This window comes from Nothobranchius furzeri, chromosome 16 (assembly GCF_043380555.1).
Source record: "Nothobranchius furzeri strain GRZ-AD chromosome 16, NfurGRZ-RIMD1, whole genome shotgun sequence".
NCBI classification, from domain to species: domain Eukaryota; kingdom Metazoa; phylum Chordata; class Actinopteri; order Cyprinodontiformes; family Nothobranchiidae; genus Nothobranchius; species Nothobranchius furzeri.
The window spans coordinates 45,343,841-45,358,393 of record NC_091756.1 but is presented as its reverse complement, the minus strand read 5'-3'; the positions used below and the strand labels follow the sequence as shown (position 1 = coordinate 45,358,393).

The 14,553-nt window shown below is 41.7% G+C and overlaps 1 protein-coding gene across 1 annotated transcript in view; it reads right to left on the bottom strand.

Annotated features, from left to right (window-relative positions):
• Positions 1-14,553, bottom strand: part of LOC107387701 (glutamate receptor ionotropic, NMDA 2C) — a 106,629-nt gene that overhangs the window by 75,681 nt on the left and 16,395 nt on the right. Inside the window, exons 2-3 of the mRNA XM_015962816.3 lie at positions 7,667-8,018; positions 4,000-4,098 (exon numbers count right to left, since the gene is read on the bottom strand). Coding sequence (XP_015818302.3) covers positions 4,000-4,098; positions 7,667-8,002 — 435 coding nt within the window. The 5' untranslated portion in view covers positions 8,003-8,018. The remainder of the gene's footprint in view (positions 1-3,999; positions 4,099-7,666; positions 8,019-14,553) is intronic.

Below are 14,553 nucleotides of genomic sequence, written 5' to 3'. Positions count from 1 at the left end.
TTCACGAACATTTTTCCCCTTAATCAGTGTTGTTAGAATCTCAGGTATATGAATTATTGGCAGCCACTTGTTTGCTTGGTTTTCATTTTCTAAAAGAATTTAAATGATTTCAAAGTAACTACATTTGATCACAAAACACTGATTGTTCATTATAGAATCCAAAGCCTTTTTACTAACCTTTGACTACAAGGTCAACCCCTTTGGTAGAGCCTGTTGAAGTACCTTTATTTTATTGAAGGAAGCACTTTTTAAAAAGCCTTATAGTTTGCTCTTTTGTTCCCTGACTTCTGAATTCTCAGTGGGTGACAACACTTTAGCTGTTTGAACTTTTTCCACTTCCAAACTCCAGTCTGAGGTCTACAGACCACTAGCTCTGTGACGTAGTGTCAGGTTGAGAGCAGGAGGCTTGGACCCAAGGTGCAGGAAATCCAGAACACACAGGCAGGAGCGGTTGAAAAGTAAAAATCCTTTATTTAGGAAGATAACCAAAAATCCAAGGGGAGAAAGCCAAAACCTAATAACTAAACAGACTAAAAAACCAAAAGCTCACCTTCTGAGCAGAGACCTAAAGACTAGAGACAAACCAACGCTGACCTAAGACAATGAACCAACAACCACAGAGTGACAAGACAAGGCTTATATACACATGGAGAACAATTAAGGAAACAGGAAGCAGGTGTGTGGAGTGAGGGCTAGAGGGAAGGCAGGTGACACAAATTATCTAAATGGGGAAAACATAACCAGTGAAGGGCAGATAAACCTAAAACATAAAACTAAAACTAAGACTGAGGGAAGGACATACACACACACACACACACACACACACACACACACACACTGAGCAGGGGACAAAGAGGCTGGAGCTACAGAACGTGAAGGAAGACCTGGAGGGCTGGGAATGAAAGAATGACACAGGACCTGGGAGGAATTGACTTAAAAGGGCTACAAACATAAGACACATAATTGAGACGCAGACAAAGGACACATGAGGGCGCTATGAGACACAGAAGGGAATCTAGAGAGGGATGGAGAAACATCAGGAGGCACATAAGGAAGGGGCAGACGCAGACCATGACACGTAGGAACCCAGCTTGAAAATGGGGCTTTCTAATCTGTGGATCAGTCTATGGTTCAATGTGAGTGGAAGAGATACTTTTTAATAGCTCATGTCTCTTTTAGTTTTGTATACCTTTTTATATAAGCAACTATCTCATTCATTTCTAAAGAGAAAAAACTACAAAATATTTAAGGTATTGTGGAAATAGATCTTTTATTTCTGAAATATTTCTGGTATCTTGAGATCCCACAGCTTATCAGGTCTACTGTAGTACCAGATGTTTTAGGAGACACCTCAAACAAAGTCCAAGAGAAGAGAACCAGAAGACTTAAAGTGTTTAAACCTCACAGACACTTTTCACTGTTTGAAAAATGCAAACCCAAAAATTGACATTATCATCACATAACAGGATTCCTCAGACAGTGGAATGTTTGTCAGATAAAACTAAGTTTTGTTTTTCATATAAAAGCTGTTGTTGTTTTCCCCCTGCAGCATTGTTAGCGGTGATCTTCGCCTCCTCCTCTTCTCCTCGCTGCTCCCAGGGCTAGACATCTGGAGGCAGCACCCTCTAAAGATCACCCAGCACACTGCAACAATTCACAAAGGGGAAGCACATCCAGTCTATGATTTCCTGCTCCTCGGAGAGACACTTTCTCTTTCCTTCCTTGCTCACAAGCTCTATTGAACAGTTTTTATGCCTTTTTTTTCAGCTGTTCCTCACGCTTTCTCATTTCCTCCTATTTGCTCTTGCGCAACAAAAGACACACTTCCTCTCCTCCTTTCAATCTTTTCATCTTTGTCTCACTCCCTCCTTCCTCGTTGTTCACCATAGAAAAAGATCACTGAGACAGGAACCATAAATAGGCGGCCCAGGCGGCTGCCGCTTCTTTTTAAAACCACCATCAAAGATACTCATCATCATCGAGGCTATTGATAATTAAGTAGTATTGAGCTCTTTTATCCTTTAAGAGAATCGTGCGCTCATGCATTTGTCTTTCTTCGTCCAACCCACCTGTCCCATTGTGTCAGACGCCTATGACAAGCTTTCTTCTCCTTGCAGACAACAAAATGTAAAAAAAAACAGAAGGTGAGAGCGCTGAGTGCGGCCTTCACTGTTTGGATCACAGAGGAGATGGTGGTGTTCGTCGCTGTCACTAAACACTTAAGATCTTCAGTAAACGGTCGTTTGAAGTGATAGATCATTGGAGGAGAAGATGAAAACTAACCAATGGTAACTAATTTTACAAATTAAAACCGTAAGGACTGTCAAGTAGACACACTTTTAAATATTTTTGTGGCAGAGACGTGCATCAAGAGCCCGTCTGGGATAAACGTGGACTCAATTTTAAAGGAAAAGCAAAACAAACAAAAAAAAGGCAAAAAGGAACAGTGAGCAAAGTGGTAGATTGGTTTGGATTAGGAACTGAATGCAGCGCTCGATGAGGAGTCTCCAGCCTTCCTTGAGGGTCTAATTACCAATTTAATGGCATCCCGGATTTCCAAGACTGCACAGAGGAGCGGTGGCCTCTGGCTCATCTTTTGTTGTAGCCTAAAGAAATCTAGCAAATGCACAAACAATATACTGAACAAAAATCTGTGGAGCAGTGGAGATGGAGTGAAGTATTGGTGACAGTTTGCTGTATCAGCTGGAAGAGTGGAGGGATGTAGGGCCTACAAGGAAACATGAGGGGGGGTCAGAACTAGGACGAGACGAGAGGTGGACAGAGTAGAAATTTATAAATAAATGAAAATAAAGAGGATAAGAGAAGCGGAGGAACTAGAATGAGTGTTTCACTCTCAAAAGAGAGAGAGGAGACTTATCTGTGAGACAGTAAAACTCCGCCTGAAGGCAGCTGTCAGGCGAGCTTCATCGAAGCATCTTTCTCCTCTCTCAGCCTCTTACTGACTCACTCAACCATCCCGCTCTGCCATCAGAATACAGTAAATCAATCACCTTCCTGAAGCTACAACTCCCCAGTTTGATAGTCGTATTTGACGTGACATCCCTTGGATACCTTTTGATTAACAAGAAACTGATAAATGCATGACACTTTTACAAAATGTTGCCTTGAGGATGAAATCCAAACCCCTCACAGCTACTTCAGCTCAGTCTGGAGTTCTTTTTGGTGGAGATGGTGGGAGAAGAAAGCACTTGCCTCTGTGTTTGTGCTTGTGTGTGTTCTCAAATGTGACAGGGTCTATTTGCATGTGTTTCTGTGTGAGAGAGCCGGTTCTATAAATACAAGGTGCTCAGTGTGACAGTTCAGCTACTGAAGGAAAGAAGGGCAGATGAGCAGGAACTGTGAGAGAAAGAAGGGATGAAACCACTTTCCAGCCCAAAAGTAAAGAAGTGGAGATTAAGAATCCATCTGGTGTCATCAATCTCATCTTTACAACATAACTACACAGCTCACTGCTCTACGTCTCCATTCATCAAGGAGAAATGTGCTAAATCTTTAGCAGAAAAAAGCTGCTGTTCTTTTAGTGCAGCGGGGTGATTGATTGAAGCGCAGATCCCCTGCAAAACTCATCTTCCTGAAAAGTTTCTCCTTCCAACATCTCAGACTCTTCTCAGCCAGGGATTAAACGAGCTAATGAGGGTCGAAGGCTGAAGTCAGCTCTGATAATTCACACATCTGTATTGCTCACATCCAAATGTTTGCATGCAGCCAGTTTCTTGCCAAAGTAGGTTTCACCGCTCTGACCTACTTAAGTTGTTTAAAGCCGAATGATGCCAATGCAAAAGCATTCTGAGTGAGCCTGTGAAGAGCGAGCGTCACTCCTGCCAGGGTTTACATCACAACTTGCTGTTTAATTTACACCAAGAATACATGTTTCCATACTTTTAGCATGCTCGATCACTGAAGTAGACTATCTAAAACCCATTTCCAGCTTCAGGGCGTTAGTGTGCATTTAAAACGAGTGTCACGTATAGATGTTACCTTGTATGGAATAACAACCGCAGAGCCGCCGCTAATGCCAACAATCGGCAGAGCAGTCTGAGTGGAGAGGAAGTCCAGAATTTGTGCCACTTCTGCCACCTGAAACAAAGCAAATATATACATGACACTAGAGGTTTCCTGAAGTGATAAAACCAACAGTTGTAACAGTTATTTATCCATTTATCATTATTTTACCACATTAAAGTGTTTTTGTATAAATAATATATTTTACTTCCAATCCAATCCAATTTTATTTATATAGCGCATTTAAATATAGCATGTCAGCTGACCAAAGCACTGTACAGAGTTAAACCTAAAAAGCCATTTAAAATACACATACATACACATTAAACAGAGATAAAAGCTCTCATAAAATGGAAACACCTAAAAGCAACACAAATGTATAAAACAGCCAATAAAAGAGAAGTCAATAAAAACAGAAGTCAGTAAAACAGAAGAGCCACAGCATAAAAGACTGATCATTGACCAAAAGCCAAATTAAAGAAATGTGTCTTCAGGCTGGATTTGAACTGTGCCAGTGAAGAAGCCTGGTGTACCACCAGAGGGAGTGCGTTCCAAAGTCTTGGAGCTGCAAAGGCGAACGCACGCTCCCCACGAGCTTTAAATTTCATTTTAGGGACTATGAGCAATAGATGATCAGCAGACCTTAGTGGGGGGGGGGTAGGGGTGAGCAGCTCTGACAGGTATAAGGGGGCTAGACCATTCAGGGCTTTGTAAGTAAAAGTAAGAACCTCGTGTTGAATCCGAAATTGCACCGGAATCCAGTGTAGAACCGCCAGAATGGGAGTAATGTGGCGGTAGCATTAGAAAGAAATCTGACTGCAGCATTCTGCACTTTCTGCAGACGATTTAGGACAGATACATTTACACCAATTAGAACCGAGTTGGAAAAATCGAGTCTGGAAGTGATAAATCACTGATTCTAACCCCGGGTTTCCACGGGAGCCGTCAGCAGCACGTTACTGCAGCAGCACGTCTTGCTCGCGTAAGCTGCTGCTTGGCCTTTCCCACGAGACGCGAAGCAGCAGGGGAGCAGCTGTCACCGACCGAGCACAAAGTCACACGAGTGACTTCGTCAGTAAACACAACGAGCAGGAGAAAATTACAACATGATTTGTGTTTTATGTTCTGTCCATTTTATAATCGCCAATACGGACCTGAAAAACAAAGGAGACCGCTAGCTAGGTGATAACTTCTCACAGGGCTGCACAGTTAGTAACCTTTTTTAAAAGTAAAGCAACCGGAAGGCAGTGTGTTCTTTATTCTGAAAATCTCGGGAGCTTCTCTCCATTTCCGCGTCCGATTTCCTGTCTTTCCTTCCCCAAAAATGTCGAACTTGACCCGTTTCAGAGGCGTCGCGCGTAGAAAATAGAACCGGCGCATCCGCTACATGCTGCTCCTGAGACGCGGCCGACTCGTGCTGCTGACGGCTCCAGTGGAAAAGGTTCTGTTGACCACAGCGGTTCCTATCAGCAGCTATGACGTGCTGCTGCAGTAACGTGCTGCTGACGGCTCCTGTGGAAAGCCAGGGTTAGTGTGGCCTCTTAAGAATGGTCTTTAGTCGGGCAAGGCGACGAAGCTGGAAGAAGCAGGATCGAGCAGTGGCATTAGCATGTGCACTCATTGATAAGTCAGCATCCAGTTTAACCCCAAGGCTGGTCACACATGAATTTAGGTTTAGGGGGGAGAGATCAAAGGCAGCAGAAGTATGCAGATGATGTTTTGGTTTGAATAGAATGGCCTTTGTCTTATTGTCAAACTTCAGGAAATTGGAAGCTAACCAGGTTTTAATTTCTGAGAGACAATCTGAGAGCTGGGTAATGGAACTTAGTTGATTTAAAGCCATATAAATTTGACAGTCATCGGTGCATATGTGATAATGTAGGCCGTGTTTAGCAATGATATTTCCCAGTGGCAAAATATAAAAAGAAAAGAGGAGTGGACCTAGAATGGAGCCCTGGGGAACTCCCCAGGGGAGTGGGACAAAAGGAGAAGAGCAATCGTCTATGTGGATGCTGAAGCTCCTGTCAGACAGATAGGAGTGAAACCAATTTAGCGCGGTCCCTGTGACTCCAACAAAAGATTTCAGCCTAGTTAACAGAATGTTATGGTCAACTGTATCGAATGCCGCTGATAGGTCTAGCAGTAGTAACAGAACACAGGAACCAGCATCAGTTTCTGTCAGAATGTCATTTAACACACGAATATGTGCAGACTCTGTGCTATGATTTGGCCTAAAATCAGACTGAAATTGGTCGAGTAGTGAATGTTCCAGTAAATGATGTGAGAGTTGAGCATGTACCACTTTTTCAATAACCTTTGATAAAAAAGGAAGTTTGGACAGTTATTGTACATAGCTTACAGGATTGAGTTACTGGCTAGAGTATAGTCTATTTATGTTGTCTTAGCTTTGGTGTTTTCATAGGATTTAAATTGTTAAGAGTAAATATTAAGGATGGGCAACTGCATTTGATTACTCAAAGAAATGTTAAGAGTTACAAATTTTAAGAATTTGTTGATTTTAAATGAATAGTTGTTTATTTGGCTCAATTGTCACCAGGTTGTAACACAACAGGTGCCACCATGGAGCTTTTTCAGACCAACAACTGTCAAACAAATGTCAACATATGATAAATGACCCACATTTGTATAGCACATCTCAGAATAAGGACTCCAAAGCGCTTTGCACTACAGTGTATCTTTCATCCATTCACACACATTCACACACTGATGGTGATGAGCTACGATGTAGCCACAGTTGCCCTGGGACGCACTGACAGTGTCTAAAGGATGTGGATGAATCGAATTAAAGAGAATTTTGTAAATTACTGGACTTATTTTATTTGTAACCTCTAGATGCTGCATTTGCAGTAAGCAAGCAGGAAACATTTTCTACTCATCACTTCTTCAAATTCATATTTTTTCCAGCTGTGGCAGAGCATCAGAGCAGTTTCCCACTTCAGAGTCAGTGAAATCGTTCTGAAGGTCTTTTACCCTGAAATGGGGGCTTTGATTCCCAATCCTACCAGCAGTTTCCTCTGAAAGTTTTCTTGGTCCGGACCTCAGCTTGACCCCGATAGATGTCCATTTCTAATCACATTGTGGACGGAGGGAATGGCTTCCTGAAGTGCTTCCCTATATTCTGATGGTCTTCTCATGGGGAGCTTAATTTTCTTTAATTTTTAGAGGCTTTTAGAGCAGCCGTGGCTGCTTAATGCTGGGTTAAAATAAAGTGTTTAGAAAATTCAAAGAGCGTGAGAATCTAGAACACCAAAAATATAATTAATGTGTAAAATTGTGGGTTTTATTTAAAATTTTCCCCCTCAAAATTAAAGTTAGTAAAATTGATTAACGGCCCAAACTACTACGTAGGACAACATACTACTACATCAGTATATATTGAGGTAATAGGTTTGTTTGTTTGTTTTTTGTTATTTTTTTCATCATAGTTTCAAGCAAAGCCAACAGAGGAAATAAAAATGCAGATCCCTAAGGTTCAGATTAGTTCCTCTTTGGGGTTAAAGCTGACAGGAGTGGTGCGTTTCACTTTGTTATTTGATAACGCGTGTTCGGCTTTAGAACTCAGACATGTTTGACTAAACTCTTGACTCTGGTGAGGTTTTATTTAAGAACCAGAAATGTTTACCTGATCGCCGGCACCAGAGCCCACATCATCCTCAAACACCACTCCGTGCAGCTTCTCTGTTGCCATGGTATCACAGAGGTGGGTCAGCAGGTCGCGAGGGTTGGTGTCATTGACCAGTACGGTCACGGGGCTCACCACCACAGGCAGGTCCACAAAGTTCTCCCCACTGAGGCGACCTCTGACCTCATTCTGGAAGCCAGAGCCGCTGAACACCACCGCCACGTTAAGGGACGAGTGAATGAGAAGCGGCCGAGCCTGTAGCGGTGAGGAGATGAGGAGCAGGAGGAAAATTGGAGGCCAAGGAGGAGGAGGAGTATTTCCCCTGTGAGTGACCATGTTGGCAGCCTACTGCCTGGAAGGGAGGAGAGATGAAGATGAGGAGAAAAGAGAGCAGCAGTCACACATACAAGCTTCTTTACCTTTGTTATGGTTTTACATGACTCATAATCCATCACCACACATCCATCCCTTATTTGTGTTCACTGTTCTGCCTCTTTTTGACCCTTTTGTATGACAGTATTAGCTCTGCATGTAGATGCTTGTGCCATCATGAAATCTGAGCCTGTATGTGTGTCAGAGTCCGTGCGCATGTAATCCTCTGTAATCCAAGCCCCAGTGTCATGACTGTAATCACCTCTTCATCTCTACATATCTGATTCAGCAACACACACACACACACACACGCACACACACACACACACACACACACACACACACAAATATGCACAGGATGCCAAAACTTGCATTGGTCCTCAATCCTCATCACTGGTCTTATATTACAATACTACGCTCAACACGGTTTAACTTCATCATCAGACAAGTGAAACAGCAACACCTTTAACATTACACTGAAATTTTACATCATTCACGTGTTATTTACTGTATATAGCACATTTTAAAACAGCATGAGAGTTGAACAAAGTGCGGTACCGTGAGTAAAACTGGCAAATACAAAGAATGCAATACACATACAAATACAATAGAATTGAGAGAGGCAGTAGGCTACAAAAGTGTCTGAAGAGAGTTAGGTGGAGTACCGGCAAAATAGATTTGGCAAATCGTCAGTGTACATGTGATATATCTGTCACTTGGTGAAAATATTTCTCAGTGGAAGTATATATATGGAGAAGAATATAGGTCCTAAAGTCAAGCCTTGAGGAACCCCACCAAGGATGGGGTAGCGCGAGAGAAGAGCGCTCATCCATGCAACTGCATTCTGCTCCTGAGGTAATACCTAAACGAATCCAAAGCAGCCCCTTTGATCCCCACCCGAGTCTCAAGTCTCTCTGAACAGATATTTTGATTGACTGTGTCAAAGGCTGCAGACAAGTCTAGAAGTAGGAGAACAGAAGTAGGAGTGGTCACCAGGATGTCAGTAACACACGAATGTGAGCAGATGAGGTGCTGTGCTGAGGCCTGAACCCTGGTTCAAGAGGATCTTGGAGGTGACTTTCTTCAAGGTGATCTAGAAGCTGGGTGTGGATCACCATATCCAGGCTTTTTTTATTTTAAAAATTAAGTTTTGAAATAGGACATAATTTGGAAAGTTCTCTAAATCCAGGCCAGGTTTCTCAGTAATAGGTGGACAAAGAAACACATTAAAGCTGAACAACCTCATTGCCCAGCATATCTCTATATAAACATGCCACCCTTATGCCAAAAGAAGCTAAAAATCTGCACTGGGTGTCTTAATAAACAATTAATTTTATTATGAAGGTGAATTAAAGTAGTACAAAAAAGCTGTTTAATTAGATGTTTTCCCTAAAATCTAAAGCCATGTCTCTCATATTCACAAAATTGTCATTTATCATGTTAGTCATCAGTCTCTTCCTGGTCCACATGAGACACTTCTTTACAGAACCAGAGTGGGACATTTACCTTTGCTTTCCAAAACTGTGTTGATGTCATTCTACTTGCAACCAATCAATAAATACAACTGATACTCTAGTGGTACAGTGTCCGCCCTGGCACTGGGAGATCATGAGTCGGTTCCCAGTCGGGTCATACCAAAGACTTAAAAAATGGGACCCAATGCCTCCCTGCTTGACACTCAGGTTTAAGGGGTTGGACTGGGGGGTTAAATCACCAAATAGTTCCTGAGCACAGACACCATTGCAGCTCACCACTCCCCTTCATGGAGATGGGTCAAATGCGGAGATGAATTTCACCGGTGTGTGATGATGAATATGGGACTTTAACTTCAACTTAAATAAATATCCCATTATGTCAATAAAATGGGTTACTGATGGTTTAATGATGTAATCTGTTTCCAGTCAAATAGATGTGTATTTATACAATTTAAAGTGTAGTCTTTGTGTTTTATCCTTAAAATAAACAACAGCTCTGATCAGTCCCTTGTGCGAGTCTGAGCAAAAGGCTTTTGTTCCTGCACAATCCTTTACGATTTATTGAAGTTCTACCCCATTTTGTTTCTGTTTCTTTGTACTTAGTGAGATAAAGTTCTTGGATTCATCTACCTGCTGCCTCTTTTGTCTGTGTTTGGCACACTTCATGATAAGTTTAGCATCTAAACTCCTGTAATGTACAGAAAGTGGTTTGACATAGTCTTGATGTGATAAACAAGGACTTCACTAAAACATCTCACAGCAGGACACCATTCCTCACTGCAGTCTGTTCATTACAGTCTGAATTCAGCTCACTTCTATGACACCCGTTCTTCATAAAAGTCATTCAGGGCACGATGCAAAAAGTAAAATGGTCCATTTCAGGCATCCAGTCCAGTCAAAATCAGATTCTCAGGTCAATCTTGAGCTCAGACCCAATGAAGGCAGAAGCATCTCTGCAGCTTTTCTTTTCTTTTCTCTTCTTTTCTTTGCATCATTGAGTTTTACCTTGTATTTCAGAATGAAAGGATGACGCATGTTCCAGACAGCGTTTTCATTGATTTCCACAGTGAATTGCTAAATTGCTGAAACATTGAGTACCTGCACATTGTCTGTGCTTCCTGCATACCAATCTTCACTTCTGGGAGGATCTTTAAAAATATTATGATAGCAGCTCAGGATGTAGAGTAGGTTGTCCAGTAATCAGAGGGTTGCAGGTTCAAACCAGGCTGCTGACCAGAGAATGCTGCTGTTTGTGTCCTTGGGCAAGACACATAACCTGCCCTGCCTGCTGGTGGTGGTCGGAGTGCTCATCCCCACCAGCATGTGAATGTGTGTGTGAATGGTTAAATGACCGATTGAGTTGTGAAGCGCCTTGGGGGGGGGGGGGTTGAACCCTATGAAGTCACCATACAAATACAGACCATTTACCATTTTTCCTGTTTCTCTCTAAATTAAAAACAATTGACAGATAACTGACTTCTGATTTGGTTTTTTTATCTGCCACAGATTTTCAGCTCCTCTTACAACAGATCACAGCTCAATTTAAAATTAGCTTATTTTGATTTTAACCTGTTTGCATAATGACTTATGGTTTAGTTTGAAATGACTTAATTCTTTGTTACCATGGTTACTGGCATCATGGCATGTTAGCATGTGGAATTTTGACCCGTCTATTCATCCTGACCTAATCCTTGTGTGGACATTGTGGCTTTGAAATAACATAACCTTAATTCCGGCTTCACTCAAACGTTTTCTTCATTTTGGGTTCGAGAGGAAATCTTGTGGGGCTTGTTGTCTTTTTTAGCCTGGCAAGCCAGACTAAATAAATGTATTATTTAGTCTGGCCATGCTCCATTGACGGCTCTCGGTTGTGGGGCGGGATCTACTGTTGTCTTTCAAATGATCTCCGCATTCCACTGGACAATGAATGTGACATACTCTTGTTTCACTCTGTTGCATCATCCCACCCACCAGGCATATAGAGTGTCCTGATTGGCCCACAAAGCAGATAAAGCTCTGTGATTTGTTCACTAAGCAGATAGAGCACTATGATTGGCCCACCATTATGGACCAGTCACAGCTCTTTATGTGTTTGAAACCCCTCTAGAGAGCTGTGATTGGCTAGCCAGAGTCCTGGTAGGAGCTGCTGAGGTTCCAATGGAGCGTGCCTAGACCATTCTTTGCAAAGCAAGAATTTGGTCTAGTTCACTAGGCTATGTCTTTTTTTCTATTTCAACAAAGGTTTACTGTAGTTTTGAATCATATATATATATATATATATAACCCGGTTCCGCAGGTCCATGTAAACACCGCCAAAAACCCGGATATGCTCATAACCGGGCTTTTAAAAACCCGGTTACTACACCTGGGGTAACCCTTTTCTAACCCAAATGTTTGATCGTGTAAACGCATATCGGGATATCCCCATCAAAGTGTGTGTTCTGCGCATTCTCTGTTTGCAAGGAATCTTGGTCTTTTGAGTAGCGAGACGTCTTGTATGCACAGAACACCGGAAGTAAACAACAAGTTGGGAGCAACATGGCGAGTCGCGGCACAGCACCACACTTTTGGAGTGACGAGGAAACTAAAGGGCAAACAAATGCGGTCGCTATCTCTTCCAAACTGGAAAACATGTTGTTTTCATGGATACCGGAACAAGAAGAACCGGAAAAGACGCGTATTGCGTCTGGACGTAGTCCATACGTCCTGACGCTACCCCAACGTCCGCATTTAAATCGGGTTATGCAAGTTAGGGGTAACTCTTTCTATTTATGCTTGTAAACGGGTTATTCTGATCAACTCAGAAACCCGAATACCGACCTTAACCCGATCATAACCCGGATATTGGCTGCATGTAAACGTAGTCACTGTCTAATAATTATTAATAGATCCGTTATTGTTTAACAGCACAAATTGAAAGAAAATGTCCTTTTAGTAGATAATTCTTTTGGAAATACATTTTCTGGGAAAGTATAGTTCCCCTAAATTAAATTATAATTCAGTTTATTTAAATAGCGCCAAATCACAACAAGAGTTGTCTCAAGGCACTTCACAAAGTAAACATTTCAATACAGTTCAGTTCATTACATAGAATGAACATTTGTAAGGAAAAGGCATTTGTGGGTTGATTAGCAGAACTGAGAATGTGGCCAAGAAATACTTGCTAAATCTTTTCTATAAAAGCCAAACAGCATTTTCTGCTATCACTTATTGGTTGTCATTTATTGGATTGGAACCTGGAAGATTAAAAAAAAATTCAAACTGGCTTGAGTCCTTGATTTGATCTGTTAAATTTGGATCATTGGGTCCAAGTGTAGAGAACAACGACAAGGAGCGCATCCACCAGTCCGGTCCACCTCTGGTGGCAGAATAAGGTGTTTGGCACTGGCAAAGACATTTTTTTATGTTTGCAACCCATAAATGAGCTTTCCTTACAAATCTGGTAACGGTTAAGAGACACAAACAAGCTTTAGACTGTATGTGATTTGTTACCAAAAATTGTTACAAGAAGAAATAATCTAACAAATAAATTAGATTTTAAATTTTGATTTGTAATGGGAGGGGGGAAATGTTTTCGAAGGTGTGAAACACTGAAAAAAAAAACATTTTTTTAATCTTATTTCAAATTAGATTTTGTCTCTGAGTTTTTCATGCAGGCTGAACATGAAAAGAGTCTCCTACACCACCTATCTCCTGTAGCTTCTGATAGAAAATAGACGGTGAAACTCTAGGATTTGAAAAGCCTGACAGATCTACTGTACATCACACTGTAACATAACATTCATGGACTCAATCTTGACTCATAACGGGGAAGGCTGTTGTTGGTTTAGCATTCAGGAAATAGCAGAGAAAGTATCGACTAGTAGAAGCTAACTGTTAGCATTGGTTAACCATTAGCATTAGCAACTTCTCCACACAGCAGAACTCCTCCAGGCTTGTGTTATTTGTGGAGATAAAACATCAACATTGCAAGTAATTTCACATATACCACACAGAGAGAAGTGGAGGGAATTATACAATGGATGAATTCCTCAACATGATCCCTAGATCCTCTCCCAACATCTTAAATTAAAATAAACCTCCCCACCATCTGTCCACTCATCCCTGCAATAATAAATAATTCATTAAAACCAGGCATTGTTCCAGCTGCCCCTAAAACTGCTCTCATTCGTCCTCATCTAAAAAAATCATCGCTAGACAACGATTTGGCTAACTACAGACCAATTTCAAACCTACCATTTCTTTCAAAAATTCTGGAAAAGGTGGCTGCATCTCAGCTTCATGAGCATCTACAGAGATATTGGGTGTACAAAACCTTCCAATCTGGATTTCGCTCTGCACACAGTACGGAGACGGCACTGGTCAGTGTCATTAATGATTTACTTGTGGCTGCTGACCAGGGCTTTGTCTCACTCCTTGTTCTTTTAGACCTTACTGCCGCCTTTGCCACTGTGGACCATGATATTCTTCTCCGTCGGCTTCAGACCAAAGTTGGACTGACTGGAACCGTTTTCCAGTGGTTCCAATCGTATCTCACTGGGAGAACTGATTATGTGGCTTTGGGGGAGACACGATCATCACCCCAAAACATCACTTGTGGGGTCCCCCAGGGATCCGTTCTTGGCCCAAGTCTCTTTATTATATATATGCTCCCACTTAGTGCATGCCTGGATGTGACAAAGGCATGGATGTCTGAAGAATTTCTCCAGCTAAACAGCAGCAAAACAGAGGTACTGCTCATTGGTACTCCTCATCAGGTCAAATCTTCTAACCAAAAAAATATTACCATTTTAGGTAGTAACATAACATTTTCTACATCTACCACTAATCTCGGAATCAAACTGGTCCAACATTTATCACTTGAAAATCATGTCTGTCACCTTTCTAAAGTATAATTTTTCCATCTAAAAACATAGCAAGACTTCGCCCGTTTCTTACCCAATCAGATGCTGAGAAGATGATCCATGCCTTTGTTTCGTCTAGGCTAGACTACTGCAATTCTTTACTTACTGGAATTTCTAGTGGATGCCTACAGAAACT